Genomic DNA, 22,441 nt, shown 5'->3' on the forward strand with positions numbered 1-22,441 from the left:
ATGCACCGTTATGTGTTGCAGGAGCATCTGACAGACCTGAAAGAAGATCTTGATAAGGATGAATGTAAACAGGAGCCTGAGGTTATTTATGAGACTAACTGTCACTGGGAAGGGTGCACAAAGGAATATGACACTCAGGAGCAGCTCGTCCATGTGAGTAATGGTTGGGAGGAAACCCCAGCGATAAATTTGGGTTTCTGTGCACTTGTCCTCATTTTTTATCACTAGCTGCTGTACAGCCAGAGCTCACCCTGGGAGCTACTAAAGGTGCAAATCAGAGATACGGTGTGTAAACACTGCCAAAGCAGGTCGCTGCTCCCGGAGGAGTTCAGCTGAAGGAAGCCTCTCATAGATTATATGATATTGCTCCCTTCTCAGCTGCTGAGGCTGCACTTCCAGTCTCCCTTGTGCCTGGCCCAATGACAGAAGGCTCAGTGCAGAGGACCTGATCACAAAATGGGGAAGGGGGCTGAGCCCTTCCCTCTTCACTGGCCATATTCACTCAGCCTTCCCACAGAGCTACACCAGCTATGGGTCAGGGATCGTCCATGCTGTCCTCAGTCCTAGTCCAGGCTGGGAAAGCCTTTTATGCTGCTGTTAATGAGCTGTGGAGCCATATCACTTAGAGGCTGTTGACCTGCTCAGCTCATCCCTCCCACAGAAACAGAGCACCTTCAGAGTTTGGAGACATGCTCCAGTGTCTGAAATACAGAAAGTGGGTTGATTTTCTAAGGCTTGGGAAACATGGCTTCCATAATCACAGTGATGTTCCCAAACCAGTGTCAAAACTGCTCTCTGAAGGATCCCCAAACTAAGTCATTAATCAGATTTTCGGTTCTAATTAATTCCAAGAACCTTTTGTATGCTTTGCTTCATCTTGGGTATCCACCGTTTGGTTTCCTTTGGCTTCTGGGATCAACAAATCCCTCATACTCTGAGAAGTGCCTGTGAAATCAGACACAATCTGTGTCTAAGCCCCATCCCTGCTCTCAGCCCAACACCCTCCCAGTCCTTATTTTGGCTCTATGGTGTGAGTCCATTTGTTTGAAGCCAGCCCATATCTGCTGGGAATTCACCAGCCCAGCAACCCTGATGCTTGCAGCAGAGTTATGGATTAAACAAATTTTGCAACAGGAGCTGCTGCCTTCTCATTTTCCTTCAGCCTTTTGCTGCCTTATTCAACTGGGCTCCCAGCTTGCCAGGGGCCACCCATGTGGCTGCCTTCCCGAGGGCTTGTGTCTGCTCTCTCCATTTTTTATATACCTTCATTTCAGATATGTTTAGATGCCCCCAAATAGGCATCAGGCACCATTTGCCCAAGTTCTGCACACAAACATTGTCCAGAGGGACCACACTCTGAATTAAAATTTTGGGCCCATGCTCTTCTTCCATCTAAGGCTAGTGCCTGCCTGCCTCTGCCAGAAGCCAGAAGGTTCAGTGCATCAGGTCCTTGAGTACAGACAGATTTGGAAACAGTTTTCAAGGTCAATTAAGTGATAAGGTGCTTAATGGGTTGCACATTGCATGCCATGGGGTGTTGCTTTTCTGGGATTAAACCACAGCATGCCTGTCAGATGGGCTGGGCTCACATTTGTTCAGTAGTTTTTGTGTGTTTCCCTCTCAGATGTAAGAAAAACTAACTCTGCCCAGAGCAAAGTGCAGAGCACCAGGCTGCTCAGCACAATTTATTTCCAGAGAAAAAAAAAAAAACCAAACCAAAGAAAAACATTAAAAACATTTGATGAAATATCCCAAGATTTTCCTAAATTTGGAAGGTTACAAAAATTGAGTCTTCTGTACTGTGATTACTAGCAACATGGAGTTGTGGCTTTGGGATGCCCAAAATACACATGCAAATGAAATACAGATGTCGTGGGCCAGCTTCTGAGGAGGTGCCATCTCACCATGCATGGAAAAACTGTAGTTTGTGTGCAGAGCAAAGTACCTGGGCCAGCAGGGTCTGTTCCCCATACACGGTGTGCTTGTGGGAAAAATGCACGTCAACAGGGAGCAGCAGGAGTGATGACATATTTTTGCAAACATACTGCTGCTCCCAACCTCAAAGGTCACACTCAGTTTGAGAGAAGCCCAAGCAAACCCTTCAGCCACGTAGGGGCTAAGGAGCTGTAGCTGAAGTGGGGTGAGCTGTGCAACTCCTCCTACACTATGTGATGGGAAGCAGATGTTGCCCAGACCGGGATTGAATAGTCCTGAATGAGGGCTAGAGTTCCCCTTCCATAAATGTTCTTCCTCTGGCTCAAACAAGACCAAATGGACAAGCCTGTGCACTCCCACACTCCAGCATTGCTGTTTGTAGTCTTGGTTGCAAGTTAGACTCCCACACAAACAAGAGCCTGGAGACATATCTTCCCAGTCTGGTCTGGACATGGTTTAGCATGTCCATGGGCCTCTGGGGAGGTTCATCAGATTTCCACCATCTGAGGCTAAAATCTCATACCAATGCCATGTTGTAAAACCAGAACTGTAGGCAGTAGAACTCCAAACCTGTACGAAACCTCTCCCAAACCCAGCCTCTCTCGACTCTCCCAGCACGCAGCTTTGGCTCTCAGTGTTTATGTGTGGTGCCCAAGAGACCAGCTGAGCCCCACACACCTCCTCTTGTCCCTCAGTAGAACTGGGACCCCAGCAGGATCCTGACCCCAGGACTGGACCGCAGCACACAGAACGCTGAGACTGGATTCAGCTGGGACTGTGAAGGCTGATAAATCTGTTTTAATGTACTTTTGTGTCCTCATGCTGCCTCACTGCCCCAAGAGAGTCTCATCCCTAGCTGCAACGTGTGTGCCTGGCCTTGGCCAGGGGAATGAAGGCGGGGGCTGGAAAAAATCTCAGCACAAAAAAAGCCAAAACCCAAACCCAAGTGGTTTATTTTAGGATTTCCTGTCAGTGAATGTCGTCTGAAAACACAGGAGCGAGGACAGGCATTATTTTTGGCAATGAGACCCCATTCAGAGAGACAAGGACGCCACGGGAACGGCGCTGCCGACAGGCTGGCCTCTGGCTCTGTTTATTTTCGGCAGGGCTTCATCTGCCCTGCACTGGGAAAAAACGACCCACTTCTTCCTACCAGAGTGGACGAAGGCACCATTCTGGGTCTGGCTTTTCAACACTCCAGCACAGAATTTCATGGGCCAGAGTAATTAGCAGTAATTGAGCTCTCCCTGGTGCATAGCTCTCAGATGCTGTCATTTCCTGCCAGCCACCAGCACTGGACAGCAGGTGGATGTCATGGGGCCAGCATATGGGCTTAGAAACATAGGATCGTTTAGGTTGGAAAAGACCTTTAAGTTTATTGAATCCAGCCAAGGCTTGTCTCCTCCTGTCCACCATCCTCCAGCAGTGCCCCAGGAAAGGGTCTCAGGTGTGTAAATGAAGCACAGGAGGGTTCAGTAGAGACAAAAATTATTCTGTCATCCCCCTCAAGAGTGGCATCAAGTAGCTGGGGACACACTAAGAGGACTCCCTCTCCCCGGCACCATGGGTCCCCATTGCTTTTGCAAACCTCCCATTTTTAGCTGCTTTGGACGCAGTGTGCTGGGTGCTGCACACCTTTCTCTGCAGGACACACCATACCACAGTACTGGGTCCTGTGTCCCTGGTGTTACCTGTGCACCTGGCACCCAGGTGCTACAGTGCTTGACAAGCATTGGGGAGAGAACATCTGGCTTTTGGAGCACCGTGTGACATTCGCTGGCATCAGCTCTTCCAGGAGTGACCTGCTTTTCCTTTCTCTCCTACCAGCACATCAACAACGATCACATCCACGGGGAGAAGAAGGAGTTTGTCTGCCGCTGGCAGGACTGCACACGGGAGCAGAAGCCCTTCAAGGCTCAGTATATGTTGGTGGTGCACATGCGAAGGCACACGGGAGAGAAGCCACACAAGTGCACGGTGAGCTGGCAGGGACATATGGTGCATCTCACTTGGCAAGTGGGACACTGGGCTGGGGTGGTCACAAAAATGTGTTTGCAGACACGGGCATGGCTTCAAGTAGGGCTCTACCAGGGCAGCCACTGGCACCAGCTCAGAGCCAGTCCAGCCCTCTGTGTCTGGGTTACAGCTACTTGCAGGTTAGACCCTGGGGACGGGACAAGAGGTCAAGGAGTGTGGTTGAGCAAGGTGTAAGTGGGCAAAACTGTATTTCCATGGAAAAAATTATTTCAGATCTACCACAGAGATCCAAGGCAACTCAGGACAAGTCACTTAAGGTGGAAATCCAGCCAATTTAGTTGCCTACTTCCAAGAAAGAAAGCCAGTAATACCACACTGTGGGGAACCGCCTAACCCTGGTCATGTCTAACTTGGCATTACGCACTACAGCTTCTGGGACTGCAAGATTCCCTCACCCACGGACCCAAGCATGCACACAAGCCTCTTTCCAGCATGGAAATCTAGGCCAACACATCCTACCTCTGCTCTCTTAATCCAGAGGAGAGGCTAAGCCATAGGTGCATAAACCCCAAGAAGATCTCAGTCCCCAGACCTTCTGCATACCAGCAGCACTGCGCCTAGGGTTAAACACTGCCTGAGGAAGAGTATGGGGTAGTATTTTGTATCTCAGCCCTGGGTGCAGGCTCACAGACGACATGGGAGAGCTGGGCTCTCCTTCTCCCTAGCCTCAAAATATTAAATCCTATATGTGCCTTCACACTTGGAGCCTCCCACCGCACTGCTGGCTGGTGTGGGGCAGCCATGGATGCCTGATGGGGGGCACAAGAGGGAAGCGAGGTACGGAGTTCAGTAACTGTGATCAGCTGATGGGAGAAGTGTTCACAATCTCCCTCCTCATATGCTCCAGCCCTTACTCCTCCCAAAGGGCCATCCCTGTCTTTTGATATCCTCTGCTGTCTTCATTCTCCTCTTGATGGCGTTTCATATCTCCTCTGCTGTCAGGATTACACTGTTCCTCTCCCCAGAGTCTCAGGAATGAGTCTCTTCCTGCTCAGCAAATGTCTGAGCCCTCCTCCCATATCTTCCTCCTCTTCTGCTCCATTAGCCACTTACGGCCCTGCTCCCTCCCTGGCTCTGCCCCAGCTCCTGCTTACAAATATTAGGATATGTATGATTTGCTTGCTGCATGACTCCTTTATCAATCTTCCAGCCTTGTGTTCATTTAATTTAGAGCATAAGCTCCCCCGAGGCACAGGGCCATGTCCTTTGTTTTAATCTTCTAAAGCACTTCGCCCAGTCTAGGGCTTTACCAATCTTCCTTAAAAGTATCAAGAAATATTGATTTTTGGTGCATACAAAGTGAGCACTGAGGGCAAGTATAGCCTGCCCTTGCAGGTAGAGGGACTCAGGAGACAAAAACAGCAGTGGCTGCATGCTCTTCAGTGCTGTGGTGGAGCAGGAAAAAACACTACTGCTAAATCCTGCCTCTTTCAAGCCTCAGTTGTGTCACACTGGAGCAATGGCAAGGCTGTGTGTGAGTCTTAAGTCATCCTCTGCCTGCTGGAGAACTGCACACCCTCCATATGCAATATGTTGAAGCAACAACTGGACTGAACTGGAGAACCACCACTTTCCAATTGTCTGGGATAGTGGCAGCTCTGCAGACAGTGCCCTTCTGTGGCAGAGGATTCCTTGTCCAAGTCTGGCAGTGATTTTTCAAAGCAGCATTTGTTTCAGACAAGAAGTTTGTGGTGTACATAAAGCTATGGATGAGCCCAATTGCAGTCTGGGATTTGGTCAAGGATTATTTCAACAGACGACAGCCAGAACTCCCACTGACATAATCAAATCCACACTTAAGAGTGGGTACAACTGCTTTGAACATGCACAGGCTGCTTTGCTGAGAAGCTCTTATTTGAAAATGTGGCCCTAGAACTTCTGCTCTTAGTAACTGCGTTTTTGTGTCAGTATCCAGCAAAACTAGAATGGACACGTGAGTTGTCTCATGCTGAGTTCCCTTTGTTTTCCAGCAAGAGGAATGATGTATTTCAATAACTGTAAGCGACTTGAGTTGTAAAGGATTGTTTGTACAGGGCAAGAGAAGAAAGAGATATACTGTGCTACTTCAGAGTTGTAGCATGTTCTGTGGGACAAATGGGCTAATGAAAGTTGTCTGAGGAAGAGGAACTGGATCCATCCCACCCTGACAAAGCTGTGGAAGGAATCAGCATGAGCAGAGCAAGTCTGCCTTACATCCACCATCCCTATGCTAGACCGTAAAGGGAATCTTAAGTAATCCTACTTATTTTCCAACGCAACAAATTTACATGGGATCAACCTGTGCCTACATGCTTCATGGGTTTCATGGGCTGCCTGTTTGCCTCCCTCACTAGCAGTCAGTCAGGTCCTGTGCATGTGGAGCACAAGGAGACTGGTGCTGTTGCTATTGCATGCAGGTGCCTTTGACCAGACCTTTGAATGTGTAGAACCACTCAGCTGCCCATGGGAAAATCAGACACTGAGCATGACCTGTCCTGCTGTGGCTTCAGTTTCTTCACTGGCCAAGACTCAAATAGAGCAGTGTGAAGTCTTGTCACAACTGGACTGAACTTGCAGACACATTTAAGTGATGTGACTAAAATACAACACATACATTACAGCAGGAGGGGCTGTTCGTTGAAATGTAAGGGGTGGTTTTTGTATAGGAAGTACAGCCTGGGCTTTTCAATGCTCCCAGCTGAACTGGCAGTGCAGCATTTAGCTAGAATTTGTGAGGGAGCCTTGCATTTCTTAAAACCTCCCACTTGTTTTGTCAAAGAGCACTTAAGAGCCTCCTCAGTTTGAGGTGAAATCCTCCCATGCTGAGACAGGGCAGGTGCAGAGAGAAACCTCCAGCTCAGTCAGAGTGGAGGGTAACAGGACTTACATCACCAGAAGCCTCTCCACATCTCCCAGGCTGCTCCTTCTCGTTGTGTGGGCAGCTGGTTTCCTTCCAGGAGGAAGGTTCCTGGCCTGTTTTGTCATCCAAAAATCCATCTGTCTTCAAGACTGAGAGTCTTGTTTTTTAAACTGGTAATGTCAGACAGCCTGACCACAGCATCCTCCAAGAGTAGACCCAAGCTGTAATTTGGGAAACTTTAAAGTTTGCTAGATTTCTGTTTGTGTGTTAGGGAATGGTCTGCCCGTTCCAGTGCTGGTGGTAGTGAAGTTGCAGGGCTGGTCAGACTGTGGAGAATCTGTCAGTTCCCTAGGTGGGAAGGAGGGGGCCCCTGTTTCTGAGTGTTTTAGATGCAGAGGAGTGGCAGGAGGGGCTAAGAGAGCTCTGGGAGGAGTGGAGGGGGTGTTTAGCCCTGCTGGAAGAAAAGAGTCACTTGTTGAAATGTCAGGTGGGTACCAAACAAGGAGTAGCACCTCAAATATGACTCACTGCTGAAACTCTCAGCCTGCCTAGGGAAGCAAATTCTCCCAACAAAGTGAATGTTGTTCCCTAAAACACAAGCCCTTTAAAAGGAAGAAAAAAAAGAAAGAATGAGAAACAGATGAGAAGGGTTTAGGCATGGGGAAAATCAAATTTTTCTGGTTAATTAATCACTCCTCGTGTGTTTTTTTTACTTTAGTTTGAGGGTTGCTCCAAAGCCTATTCCCGCCTGGAGAACTTAAAGACACACCTGAGGTCCCACACTGGAGAAAAACCTTATGTCTGTGAACATGAGGGCTGCAATAAAGCCTTTTCCAATGCCTCGGACAGAGCCAAGCACCAGAACAGGACACATTCCAATGAGGTAAGCCTGGGCTCACCACAGCTCAACGGAGGGCTTTTTTTTTAAGTTTTGCTGACAATAAACATACACTTTACACACTGGACTCATGTAAAAAGAAACCTACTGTAATGAGAGGTTTATCTTATTTTTTAATGGGATTTATTTTGCTGCGGAGCCAGACCACATTAGCTTTATATTTATGAAAGCTGTGTCTGAAATCATAAACAGATGTTAAAGTATGCAAACTTTTTAATCGACTTTGGAAATTAAAACAAGCATTTTCCAAATTTATAATTTTTTATAGCACAGATAGTATTGTACAGTTGTGCAAGTGGTGTTTAATATTACTGTGGAGCAGACTTGCAGTAATATAACAGCTACCCTGGATCCTGATGCTCTGGAAATAATACTCCCTCCATCGTTTGATGTACAATGATAGAGCACAATGCAATGCTTTGTTAACCTTGGATAATTAAGACCTACTATTAGTAGTTGGGGAGCAGAGGAAATTGCCTTTATTGTAACACATGTGATGGTCTGTTGCAATCAACCACGGCCGATGATTGAAATTTATATTACCACTAATTAGCTGACAGGGGAAGAAAAAACAACACTCTAAAGTTCTAATAGTGTTTTCAGCCATGAAGAATTCAGTCTGTAGCCTAATTTGCAACAGTTAAATATAGACTATTGGAGAATGGAACACAGTTGCCACGGTTGACAGCCTTTTGAAGCAATGCTGTGTCTACAAAGGGCTTGTTGGGAGTATTTTTATCTCTGGCATAGAAGTAGTCAGTGATAACCAAAACTCTGTAGGTTTCAGAGATTCTGTTTGAGTCAGAATAAGGATTCGAAGCCTAGAATCCTCTTCCATGATGCTGAGATGGACCTGATGAATGACCAGGATCCCAGTGTTTTCTGAATTGGTTTGGGTATGAACCCAAATGTCAGGATTGTTCTCCACCAGCAAGATATGGGTTAAAATTAACCCATATCCACACTTAAACTGGATAGTTTGGGGTTGTTTTAAGGCTATTCCAACCTTGAGGCCAGGAGGGACCAAAAAGATAGGTTGCAGCCTCTCGTCTGCTCAGCATCCTGCATTCCCAGTAAGTGGTGTTTGACTACATCATTTTTCTATGTTAAAGCATCTTCCCCTGAAAGGTAGCCAGTTGTGGTTTAATCTCACATTTTAGGTGTCGGAAATTGCTCATTCTCCAGCCCTGGATGCTTTCTCTGCCTTCCTCCAGTGCTGGATCCAATGCCCCTTTCATTGTTGATATTTCCACGTCTTAATTTTGCAGTGTTAAACCACTCTCCATATTCTCACTCATAAGTTGAATAAATCAAGCAAGCCACTGAAGATTTACATTTTTGCAACATTTTTTCCTGTCTTAAAGGAAATTTGCATCTCTCTTCAATTCCTAAGGATTCTCATGTGAATGGATCAAGACTGCCAGTACAGCTTTCAGTGCTGGATACCGACTGACTCACCGCAGTCTGTGCACACTGACAGTATGTGAGCGACTGTTTTGCCCATAGATCACTTGAGTTCAGATCCCTGGAGCTTTACCAGGAACTTTGCTAGGCAGGGCAGTTTCCCATCTGAGCCAGCTAGTGTCCCATGTCCCTACATGTGGAATATTCATTTTGAATGTGTTAGTAAATGTAATTTCTCCAGTGGATTCAGATTCCCAAGTGATCCAGATCAGGAACTGCACTGGATCTGGGATGACTGCTCACTTCATCTGAGCAGAGCTTGAACACACTTGAAAGTCTGATCATTTGGGTTCCCCTTGTGCAAGAAGGTGAGGCTGTAGGCCAGGAGCATCCAACTCCGTGTCTCTGGTGGACCCTGATATAAATACGCTGATACTTGGCACTAGCTCTTTTCAAACAAGACAAATTAAAGACTCAGATAACAGATAGGGATTTTTATCCTCTGCAGTTGCTTCCCCTGAAGGACACCAAAGCCTTCTCAGGAGTAGGAACAGCATAGCCACTAGTGGAGGATTTGTACCAGACCAGCTGGCCTTGCCATGGGAACTACAAGGCACTGTCACTATCCAAATGATCTTACATTTTGCAGTCATGCTCACTCCTGAACTGCTGTTCAACCCTGCTTGATGCAGTACAGACACACCCCAAGACCTGTGGGAGATCTGTAGATGCATACAATGGCTCTCTGGGCCATATTTTTGACACCCTCTTTTTGAGGAACGTATAACATGATCCTTTACAACAGATGGCATCCCTCACAGCAAAGCTCATCACACTGGGCAGCAGGCCCAGGCAAGGGTCCTGCATCCAGCTGTGGCCATGACCACTGGCTTAGCAAACTGTACGGAGACCTTGGCTCACAAAACCACACAAATGCAAAGCAGAAGTTTGTGGCTGTGAATATTTCCCATTACCCACTGTTAACTCTATTGTGGTTCCTAGCTACCTTCTAAATATTTTCCTCTGCTTGCAGTGTTTACTTGGAATACACCAGTTTCAGAGTTAGTCATCCAAGTCTTCTCTAAGGGGGAAGTTCCAGTTTCCCTGTATTTGTCACTATCATTGTGTGACAGGACGTAGGTGTATGGTCCAAACATGCTGAAGTTCAAGGCTGGGGATATATTACCACACTGGCTTTTGTTTGATTGTTGAAATGTCATACACACTATTTCATTTTAAACTTTCAGTCACTATTTGAATCCCTTCAGGGGCTACCTTCAAAGCTACACCTGGAAAAGGGGCTTTCATCCTGTGACCACTCTCCAGTGCATGCACAGAGGAGTGGCACGAGTTCATGGCCAAAGACTCAGAGAGACATCAAGCTGAACAAGGCTAAAACGCATAAATCCAGTTCTGCTTAGTGCATGGGGAGTTCTCCAGTTCTCCCACCCTAATGAGTATTACCCTGTGTGTGCATGAGAGTAGGAGGGAGGTTCCTGAGATATCTAAACTCAAGACTTCACTAGGGTGAAGATGTCACTAGATGTCAGAATCTGGATAACCCAGGGGATAGATGAAGGCACACCAGTGAAACAGCAGTTGTGCTCAGCTCAGTTGCAGGGGGCATGACCTGATGAAGAGGGTGATTGAATCCTCTTAGGTAGAGTGTCTGCTGTCCAAGCAACAGTGATCCTGTTACCCTAATTGCTGGTGTCTGAGAAATCAGAACTGTTGAGCCTAAAGGATATTTATAAAAAATCTTTGAGCTGTTCATATACAGGTTTTTTTTCAGCACATGTGGTGGGGGTTCTGCTCATTGTAATAATGTTTAATAGCAGCAATAATATTTCTATAATGCTTGCCCAAAAGGTTGCATGATATTTTTAAACAAACTGTTTTAATTTTTGTGCTTTGGTTTACCCAGCTTTAAAATATATTAAATATTTACCTCAGTGGGGTGTTACGTGGATTTAGCTACGTGGATGTGCCAAGATCAGTCAGGAAGCATGCTTTTGAATAAAAAACAGACTTTCAGTGTTTTTCACGTGATTATGCTGGCTTCCTGCAAAGAATATATATACTCCTTTGTATTTTTTCACTTAAGTTTCTGGACAAAATTACAAAACAGATTTAAAAAAAAAAGAATAGGAATGGTCATTTTGGGTAGCCTTCAAATAACATGTCTGTTTTTTCTCATGGATCTGTCCTAGTGCATTGGCAGAAAAATACGTAGAGTAGCTGTGAGGCCAAAAGCAGAACTTGTGATGAATTCAGAGCTTCCAGTGCAGCAGCACCAGCTCAAACAACTGCAGTGCTAATACACTTTGGAATTGGAGACTTGGTAAAATAAAAAAAAAGTTAAAAGAATAAAAGTATCTGTTTGCTGACTTCTGTTTTCAGAAGCATGGCTTCAGCCTTGTTTTCCTATGGCAATCAATGATTCATGAATTCGGGATAGAGTGCTGTCGTCTGAAGAAAAACATTGCATGCCTGTGGTTTGTTTTGCACAATAACAGATTTCAAGGTGACAGGTGCTGGAGTGGTATGATAGATTGAGTAGGGTGAATCCAGTCTGGCTTGAATTCACTGGATTTCCATCAGCCAAAAGGTTTCAGACATCTTCTTGGTGTAGATCCCACCTTAGCAGTGCGAATGTGTTATGCCCAGTCTGCTACATCACCTCCCTCCCATCCTTAATCAGGAAACATTCCTGTGGCCACCCGAGCAAATACATACGTGGGAAAGTAATACTAGGAAAGTATTTCATGAATTCTTAGCTGTCTTTTGATCCAGAAACTAAAAACAAGAAGTTTAGCCAACGTGAAATGACCGGCCAAGTCTCTGTGGATCAGCAGCAGCCCATATATCACATCTTCCGTATCTCAGTCTTACAGAGTCCTGTGGAGCAGATGCTCCACATTTTGCTGCTGCCTGCTGCGATGCTCATTGTATTTTCCTGGCCCATACACTGTACCTGGAATATTTGGGCTTATTCTAAATATAACCCAAGATTTGTTTGTACTGACAGAAACCCTACGTCTGTAAAATCCCTGGCTGCACGAAGCGGTACACAGACCCCAGTTCCCTCAGGAAACACGTCAAGACGGTGCATGGGCCTGATGCTCACGTCACGAAGAAGCAGCGCAATGACATTCACCCGAGGCCACCTCCACTCAAGGAAAATGGGGACAATGAGGCAAGTGCCAAGCAGAGCAGCAAGGTGTCCGAGGAGAGCCCCGAGGCCAACAGCACCACGAGGAGCGTGGAGGATTGCTTACAAGTCAAAACGATAAAAATGGAGAATTCTGTGGTAAGAGCAGTTGCTTTTGGCAGAAATGACGTGGTTCCTGATCTCTCTGATGCAATAGGGGCATGAAGCATTTGTATTCCATTTACCTCTCTGGGCATGTGCCCTGCAACTCTAGAGTTCAAGTCCAGAAATGAAACTGCAGGTCAGGGCACAATCCAGTACGTTTTGCACCTTCCTACCCAGCATCATAAATTCCTGCCCTTGTAGTTATGGGGGCCATGTGATGGCCCGTGCTGAGCTTGGCATTCCTGTGCTGTGAAAGTGGGTAAAACCCAGGAGTGTTGTGGTCAAATGAGCTTTACCTACCTCACCAGTTTAAATTGAGAAATGACCACAGGGCACAGACTGATGAATGCTTCTTGAAGCAAAGGTCCTGGCTTAAGCAGTCCCGTTTTTCTTCCTCCCTTCGCCTTTCACTCCTTTTCTTTCTAGGCTGCTGCTGTTTGATGAAGCCAGTGGGGATAAAACTAGATGTTTTATTTTTGTTGAGTATCTTAAAGCAAGTTCAATTCCTTGATCCTGTCCACCATGCACAGAGGCACAATGTCACTGGGGTTGTCAGGGACCTCTTGAGATCATCTAGTCCCACCTCCCTGATCAGTCCATGTCTGCTAGAGCAGATTACTCAGGAGTACACAAATTCAATACATGACTTCCAGCTGCCATAGAAAATTGTAGCGGGATGATGGGGCAGGAGAGGGAAACTAGGAATAAACATGGAAGCAATGCTGTGACCCACAGAGTACAGGCTGTCACACAACCATAACCAAGCTTTACAGCTCCATGAGTGGACACCAGCTGAAGCAAAGACCACTTATCAGTTTTCTGGCCATTACAGCAGCTCCACAATTGGCTGTAGTGTGGTCAGTGGTATTAAGGAGCTGTGTATAGTGATGGGTTCAAACACATCAAGCTTCTTACACCCCATCCAGGGTGGAGGAGGAGATGGAGCATTGCAACACACGGATCACTTTTGCCTTTTGATGTTTCTTTTCACTTTCGTACCCAAAGTTCTGGTTTGCTGCATCAGCTCAGAGTGGGACAGAGTATGGGCTGAATACAGAAGAAAAGACCTTCACCTGCAAAGGAATATTCACATACTCCCCAGACTTCTCACTGGAGCTGAAAGGACATTGAGCTCCAAAATACATATTTTCTTGATTTGAATCCAGGCTAAAAGATTTTTATTCCTGTGAAAAATATGCCCTGGAGCTACAAAGATTTTCTCAGAAGGGTTAGGGGATGTGTTGTCAGACAAATTACCAGTGAGCAGCATGTTTCAGTTAGGGAAAAATTGAGTATTTACACATCCAGAATGTCTCTAATCGACTAAAGAAACAGTTTACTGTGATGAGGCTCTGTACTGTGTTACAAAAGCTAAATGTGAGAACCACTGGACAGAATGACCATTCTCCAATACTCTTCCTCCATGTGTTTTATTGGTTTTTCCTATGTAAACACTGACACAGTTACAGCTCCCCACCCTGTTTCTCCTGAAGGTATGGGGTTGTTTTCCTAGCACTCTGTGCTTGCAGGGTTCCAGCCAAGCCATCTCACTAGCAGCAGGGCCGTGGTTCATGTGTTTATCTTCACTGTCCCTCTCTAGCACTGCATACCTCACTTGTGCACATCTAACAGGTGGCATCTCATCTGGTGGGTCCACATCCAACTCCTGTTTCCTCATTAAGGTCGGGGTGGTGGGAGGTTCCCATCACTGTTCCCATGATTCCCAGGCTCCTTGTTTTGACCCATCTTTATGTGTCACCCCAAACCCATGGGAACAGGTAGAAAGTCTCTCCTAGGAGCTTATATTTGTACCCCTGAAGAGGGAAGGCAGGGAAGATGGGGTATGGGAGTAGGGGATATATTGGTAATTTGTGCTGTATTCTGCATTTCCCTCTTCCTCCTTTTTACTAACCTGGTCCTTTTTGTTAATGCTGTCTTTGTCCTAACAACCTGTTCTTTATTCCCACTTACCCTTCCTTACTCTACCTTCCTAAGGACAGTCGGTACTAAGGTGAGCAAAGAAATCCTTTGTATTAAAATAGCTGTATAAAGCATGATCTCCTGCAGATCTCTGTCTCCATTTAACCCTCACAGGGTGGAAGTGGAAGTATGTGGGGCAGTGGGGAGGGATAGGGGAGATCTGCTTGAACACAGAGAAGGAGAGGATGCAGTGTTCAAAGATTCCCTTTGCCACCTTTCTCCCAGCGTCACAACTTGCCATTAAATCTTGGGATTGCAGTCTCTATCATCTGGACTGAAGGGCAATTAGAGCCAGTCAATCCTGCTCATGGGGGGCTGCTATGGAGTAAAGTAAGAACACTGCAGCACCCTGCATTCCCACCTTGGCCCAGGGCAGAGTATGTTGCCTTTTCAGCACTCCCATTTTTTGCTGGAGCCTGGGCCTGGAGCAGAAAAGCCAGGCATCCTGTTTGGTAGCAGCAGCAGAGCAAGCTCAAACTATATAGTGTCTGCTGCAAATAAACTACCCAATGAGAGTAGTTTACATTCCTAATGTAAATAAAATAAATATGGTGCTTATCTGCCTTATCTGCAAGTGGGAGTTTGCAAACAGTGAACCAGGTTTTTATCTGGTGGGGAAGTTTGTCAGCTAACCTAATTATATGTTAGGGTATTTTAAAGACAAAAATACGTTGTGTCTGAAATACTTAAGCCTTGATCCTATGTTGGATAAGCCAGTGTTTGCTGCAATATACCTTGCACAACCAGGTGACGTGCTGCTTTTCTTCGAGAAACATCTGTCCTTCTTCTTTTGGAGGAAGAGCATTTGGTTTCTCTCCATCCTGCAGTTGAATCACCATAGTTTTTCCAGCTGTGGGGTGCTGTCCCATCCTCCTCTCACAGGGAAGGGGCACCTGCCTTTTGGAAGAGCTGAGATCCTGCAGCAGGGAGGGGTAACAAGAAAGGGGAGACCCTAGGACAGGAGCTCTCCTAGCCTCCAGGACTAACACTGAGGATGTTGGGCTCCTGATTTTTTTCCATCAATGTTTTCACCTGGCTAACTCTTTTTCCTCTTTTCCCTCCCCAAGATGTGTCAGTCCAGTCCTGGTGGCCAGTCGTCATGCAGCAGTGAGCCATCACCCCTTGGCAGCACCAACAACAATGACAGTGGAGTAGAAATGAACATGCACAGCGGGGGAAGTCTGGGAGATCTGACGGCGTTGGATGACAATGCTCCTGTCGTGGACTCAACGGTCTCATCTGGTAACTCGGCAGTCAGCCTGCAGCTAAGGAAACACATGACGACGATGCAACGACTTGAACAGCTCAAGAAAGAGAAACTCAAGACAGTTAAGGATTCCTGCTCATGGGTGAGCCCAGCTCCACAAGCCAGAAACACCAAGCTGCCTCCCATCTCAGGAAATGGTAAGCCCTGGGCCTGGACCATGTCCTGTAGGAACCTCCCAGAGTTTGACTCTGGTTTCATAACCAAGAGTCTGCCCTGGAGGAATGAGGATCATTTCTTATTGCCTCCGAGTCCTGCTTTGCTAGATTAAGATGTCAGGTAAAACAGACAGCTTGGGTGTAAACACAGCTATCTGGTGATGTGCAACAGAAGCCCAGGTGCTCAGTTCTACGGATTTATGAAGGGAGACAGAGGTGTTGGTGTCCTTGTTTCTGAGCTTGCCCAGAACCTAGACACAGCTGTCCTCATTGTCCCTGTTACAGTCTCAAGACTGCTTGCATTTCTTTCAGCAGTAACAGTTCCCCAAGGGCTAATATGCTTCCTAGGAGACCACTGGAGCACAGCAGCAATCCAAACAAGACCTCCCTCCATAATCTTGCTCTGACAGGCCTTTTGTCACTTCAGAAGCTCCTGGCTATTGCCTCCAGCTTCATAGGCTTGTTTCCCACTGCTGGTAATTCCTGATAAAAGCATCTTTATGAACCCTCTAGAGATCCTCTAACTTTTCCAAGAAGTCCCAAGGCATGGTGCCTGGGTTATACTAGATCTCAGAACTTCTTGGGTTACTCTTGGAAGAGCCTTTGAATGTCAGCCTTCGGGCTCTCAGCCTGCTATCCCTGACTGCTCTGCATCTGTCCCAGAGGGCAGCTGTGGTTGCAGCTATGTTCTGTCCCTGTGGCACTTTTCACACCAGTCCAACCTTTGTCCTACTGAGGGAAGCCCATGTGGAGATATTTCCTCAGAAGCTGAGTTTAAGGGGTGTACATGTTACCAAGTCTCTGCAGTAGGGACTTCTTCTTTCCTCAGACTTCTTGCTCCTTTTGCATGAACATGGAGCTAGAAATGAAGCTTTGAATTCACTAGCAGCACATGAAACTCACCATCACTCCCATGAAATATTTGGGGGTGGCTTTGTGGGTCTGTATTCTGGCACCTAGAACACTACCAAGTGAAATTTCTCAGCTAACTAGACCTTTTCCTTCCCTGCAACCTTTCTCTCAGGCTCTGTTCTAGAAAATAGTGGTGGTTCTTCTGCTATGCTGCCTAACCCCAGAATAATGGAGCTGTCTGTCAATGAGGTTACAATGCTGAACCAACTCAACGAGCGCCGTGATAGTACAACAAGCACCGTCAGCTCTGCCTACACCGTCAGCCGCAGATCCTCAGGGATCTCCCCATACTTCTCCAGCCGCCGTTCCAGTGAGGCTTCACATCTTGGGCACCGCCCCAATAACACAAGCTCTGCTGACTCCTACGACCCGATTTCCACGGATGCCTCCCGCCGGTCGAGCGAGGCGAGCCAGTGCAGCGGGATGCCAGGACTGCTGAACCTCACACCAGCTCAGCACTACAGGCTGAAAGCCAAGTATGCTGCTGCCACAGGGGGCCCTCCTCCAACCCCCCTGCCAAACATGGAGAGGATGACCCTGAAGAACAGGATCTCACTTATGGATGGACCAGACCCCACCTTGCCCTCCATCCGCCTCCCGCCAGGCCCCAGGCGTTGCAGCGATGGTAACACTTATGGCTACCCATCAGCTCCAGCATTTCCCCAGGAGGTGCAGGGCAACTGCACCAGACGGGCAAGCGACCCAGTGAGGAGACCTCCCGGAGACCCCCAGGCTCTCCCACGAGTTCACCGCTTCAACAGCACCAACAGCGTGAACCCCTTCCATCCTCCACATGCGACAGACAGGAGGAATTTTGGTCTCCAGAGCTACGGGCGCTCAGATGGGAGCCTGCCCCGGCATACCTACTCACCCCGACCACTGAGCATCAGTGAAAACATTGCCATGGAAGCCATGTCTGGGGAGACAGACGCACCCATTGGAGATGATGACATTATGCTGCCAGATGACGTGGTACAGTACATCAAATCCCAGAGCAATGGGACAGTGGCTGAGAGCACTTCCATGGGGTACAGCAATGACATGCAGAACTTCCAAGGAAGTGGGAAGCTGCAGCCTCCAGCCTTGACCAGCCAGCGCAGGATGGCGGTGGCTGAGACAAGCATGAGCCACTTGGGACCCATGATGGCAGAGTGTTCCATGAGTTTTGATACTTCTTCAGACATGAATAAAAATAACATGCCTGTCCAGTGGAATGAAGTCAGCTCAGGCACAGTTGATATCATGTCCAATCAGTCAAAGCAGCAGTTTTCACAAGGGAACTTAGCAGTGGTCCAGCAGAAGCAGAACTTTGGTCAGTACCAGAACTACAACCAGCAGCAGATGCAGCTGCCAGACAACAGTATGAATGTAACACAGCAGAGCTTTATGCAGAGAAACATGGGCATGGATGGGCAGAGGCTAAACTGCATGCAGCTGCGGCAGCAGCCCATGAGCCTAGGTCCCAGCATGAACCCTGACATGGGCTTGCACACAGGGTATAACCAACCTCATCAGATGCTGAGCCCCAGTGCAATCAGTGGCAACCCAAATCAGATCTCTCCTAATTGTAGCAACATGGCAGCAAAGTCCGGACCCCACCTTCACCCTCAGCAAATGGACATGGCAACCGACCCTTCTTTGATGGTCAGGAGCAACAGTGAGCGCACAGTGCTGGGACAGGTCATGCATGAACCAAGTCAGCAGAACTACTCATCTCAGCCAAGCCACCTGAACTTCCCTGTGGCTCAGGAGACCTTTCCTCAGCCCATCATGACCTCCAATCAGCCCAGTTTTGAGCCTCAGCAGAGCATGATGGGTTCAGCTGCGCAGGCGTATCCTCCTGGCATGATCCAGCCTCGTCCCCCGCTGGAGCCAAACCCGGGCAGCAGACCCCGAGGGGTCCGCACCACCCAGCAGCTGGGCTACATGAGAACTCCCCATCCTATGAACACCATCAGCCCGGGCCAGGAGACGACGGAGGCCATGCATAAAAGAAGCAGCAACATGTTGGTGGCACCAGCCCAGCAGTGTGCGGACGGCACGAGGGACAACAGCTTGATGTACTATTACGGCCAAATCCACATGTATGAGCAGAACAACGGCTTCGAGAACCACGCGGACTGTCGGGTCAGGCAGCAGCAGTGCACACAAAACAGCAAGCCAGCCACTCTGCCTTCCCCAGGAACAAACCAGGTGTCCAGCACAGTGGACTCTCAAGGTCTTGAGCCGCCCCAGATAGATTTTGATGCCATCATGGACGATGGGGACCATTCGAGCCTGATGTCGGGAACCCTGAGCCCCAGCATCCTGCAGAATCTCTCCCAGAACTCCTCTCGCCTGACGACTCCACGAAACTCTCTGACACTGCCCACCATACCTGCAGGGATAAGCAATATGGCAATAGGTGATATGAGCTCCATGCTAACCACGCTGGCAGAAGAGAGTAAATTTCTAAACATGATGTCGTAATGGTAAAGCACAAGGCCTTGGTGCTATCCAAGGGGCTCTGCGTGAAGCAGTTGTATGAATGTGCTTGTCAAAAATAATGTTTCAATAGGGTAGGGTTTTTTATAACTGTTAAATACATTAAAGGATTTCAAAATGAAAATTTTAAAAAGTCTGTGTACAGAATTATGTAAACTATATGCAGGCAGTACCACAAGGGTGCACCTCTAGTATTATTTTTTTGGCTTGGTTTCCCAGAGCACTGAACAGTATCACCACCAAGCTAGGAGCCAGCATGAGAGTGGTTAGAGATGAAACCCTCCCTTCCGGGAAGCCCTGTAAAATAGCACTCCCCATCATTTTCCATTAGTTACATTTGCAAAAAAATTTCGTTTTCAACCCGCCCCAGAAAGAAATGGGAGGATGCGGTTTTGGTTAGAATAAAAGCCATACTACATATTCTGCTCTGATGAGAGTAGGGTTTAGTTACGTCTCCAAACAAGCCCTCTGCCAGCAGTATTGTTTTATACCGTAAATACCTTTGTACCTTGCAAAGAGCAGTGATTCCAAACGGCTTCTCGGCAAAGTGCCTTACCATGCTTTCTTGTTAAGTAGCCAAGGCCTCTCTCTTCCTTTAAAAATCAAATATAGTGTATTGTCAGAAGCGTATATAAAATGTACATTTATAAAAACATAGTGGTGTTTCTGAGAAAACATTGGAAAGACACATTGATGAGACACATAAAAGGTGAATGCACACTTTGATCAGATGTGTTTACAACGTGGTTTATATCATGTGCAGAGTGGAGCAGAGGCCGGGGAACAGCAATCACTGGGAAATAATCCCCTGTGGCAGGAAGGCTCTGGCATGCAGACTGACACACATGCATAACTTTGCACCTTCTGAACACAGTGACTTTCTGTGAGTGCCCCACATGCATCTTTAATGTCAGAGTGCTGGAGCACACATTACCGTATCCCTTGGAGCTTTGCAGCAGCTTCTCTCTCTGGCGGGTTTTCCATGCTGAGGTGCTCACATAAAACAAGTGATGGTGATGGAGAGAGTTTTATGATCATTCCAGCCGAATGTGCACTGTGGCAGCATTGGGGGAGCAGGTTAATCTGTGAGGGTTCGTCTGTGTGATGTGCTCAATGCAGAGCTCTGCCTGGGCTCCATATGCACAACAGGAGCCTGGCTGCACTGATGTGGGGCCAAAACACCCTGCCCCACAAGCAGGCTTGTTGGCATGCACCCAGTGCTAGCTTAACATGTCCCACAGCATGAGAAAAACTGTTGTATCCAAAAAATATACCACAGTCAACCCAAGTTGTTCATTTGACTAGCAGACTGCACCTGCAGCCTGCAGCACCTGCACTAGCAGACTGCACCTGCAGGACCAAACATGTGGATAGTCTCAAAACAAGTATTTGAGTCAGAATAGTAGCTTGGTCAGTGAGAATCTCTTGGAAGCATCATTGGGGAAGAGATAGGAGGAGCCTCCCAAAGCCAAGGTCTCCACCAGAGTATAACTGCTCATAATAGTGATCAGCTGTTTCCAGGTCAGTCCCACCTGGCACTGAAGTTAATCTTTGTTGCATTATTATTTTTGCTGTCATTAGACAACAGGGTAGAAGCAGTGGGGTACATGTACTTGGGAGGAGGCCTTGCTTAACTTCAGACAGCGTTGGACAAGGACAACTCTTCTCATCCTGCTCTCATAGCCTCAAATACTTTGTACCCCATATGTTGAAGGGCAGGGAACAACAGGTTCTTACAGCTGGACTGAGTAAGCATCTGCAGAGCTTCACTCTTTCCTCCCCATCTCCCCGTCATATCAGTGTGATGTTCTCATTTGCACCTGACTCTGTCTCCTGCACAGGACCAGGACAGCTTTATAAAGGTGCTTTCTGGTGTCTTTGCTTTCCTTTTGCACAAACTGATCACTGTTCCCAGCATGACCAGGGGCTGACATGAAAATGCCACGTGTTACCTCCAGGCAAACTCTGCGATATCAGATAGGCAGGAGCTGTGCTCGGCAGTGGTGGATTGGGACAGCTTTGCTGCTGGGTAGCCCTGGGTATGGCTGGTGCGAGGCAGTGCTGCTCAGCATCCCGCAGTCTCATCCATCCTCATCCCAAATGCAGAGGGTGCACACAGGGTGCTCTCAGCCCTGCCCTTCACCCCTCAATGACTCCTGCTGATGTCCAGGGTGCATGAGGACAGGGAAGCAAAGCAAAGTGCCTGGCTGTTTATTTGTGTCTCCTGTGAAAGTTGTGTTTAAAGGGATTTTTTTATAGTCTGCTGTATATATTCTCCTGCAGTTACTGACCTTGCCCTTGCCTTTGCCTTTGCATTTATGAAAAGAGGGCAGTACATGTTTTAGGACACTGTATGTTGTCCTGGACGCTTGGAGTACAACTGGGCATCTCTTGTGCTGAGATGGATCAGGCTTTCGTGTGTCCTTCAATTGCTAATCTGATTTTTTTTAACAGCTGCATAGGGCAACGATGGCTACTGAGTCCCTCCTCACAGATATCTCATTAGCAAAAGTTCAAATACAAAAGCAAAACCAAATCTCCAATGACTTGAGATTTTTTGGACTTTCCAGTGGTGGTCTTCCTTCATTTACTGAAAAAGTATTATAATAATCTTTCCAGCACTGTATATATTATGTATAGAAGACATCATTACTAAAATACTGTAGGTGAATTGTTCTGTCAAATTTATATCTTAAGAACATTTTTAGCTGTTTTCTACATCATAAGAATGGAGGTAACATGCTGAACCTGTATATAAACCTTTTGTACATTAAAAAGTAATTTTTTTTCATAATTCATTGTGTCTGTTGTTATTTCTTTTCATTGGCAAATGGTGGTTGGTCTTGGTCTGTCGTTACCACACCAACACAGTCAGTTGGACTCTGGTGGTGCTTAGGAACAGCAGCAGGGACAGCACAGGAGAGGGATTCAGAGCAAGGACTGGACAAATTTGTCAACCAGAAGATTTATGATAAAAATGGCTTGTTGACTGACTTTAGTCGTTGTCCAAAAGGAGACAGAAGTAGGACAGATTAGCAGAGCTGTGATGGGCCATGACAATGGCAAATTGAATATTGGGTTTGGAGAAAGGAGAAATTAATCTGTGTATTATGTGATGGGAAGCAATTATTGGGTGAGCAACTGATAGATACATCAGTTGTGATCTCGTTAGAGTCTTGTCCAGCCTGTGGATGAGAAAGATTTAATTTGGCTG

General features: G+C 47.0%; 1 protein-coding gene across 3 annotated transcripts in view; it reads left to right on the top strand.

The window, feature by feature from the left end:
- The window catches only part of GLI2 (GLI family zinc finger 2), a 190,507-nt gene extending 168,486 nt beyond the window's left edge, over positions 1 to 22,021 (top strand). For all 3 annotated transcript variants that reach the window (XM_048309894.1, XM_048309895.1, XM_048309897.1), the window contains 6 exons: positions 22 to 153; positions 3,763 to 3,912; positions 7,530 to 7,694; positions 12,142 to 12,423; positions 15,477 to 15,813; positions 16,856 to 22,021. In XM_048309894.1, the coding sequence (XP_048165851.1) occupies positions 22 to 153; positions 3,763 to 3,912; positions 7,530 to 7,694; positions 12,142 to 12,423; positions 15,477 to 15,813; positions 16,856 to 19,212 (3,423 nt within the window). In that variant the 3' untranslated portion in view covers positions 19,213 to 22,021. The remainder of the gene's footprint in view (positions 1 to 21; positions 154 to 3,762; positions 3,913 to 7,529; positions 7,695 to 12,141; positions 12,424 to 15,476; positions 15,814 to 16,855) is intronic.
- Positions 22,022 to 22,441: the final 420 nt, after the last annotated feature.

Source organism: Corvus hawaiiensis, chromosome 7 (assembly GCF_020740725.1).
Source record: "Corvus hawaiiensis isolate bCorHaw1 chromosome 7, bCorHaw1.pri.cur, whole genome shotgun sequence".
Lineage (NCBI taxonomy): Eukaryota > Metazoa > Chordata > Aves > Passeriformes > Corvidae > Corvus > Corvus hawaiiensis.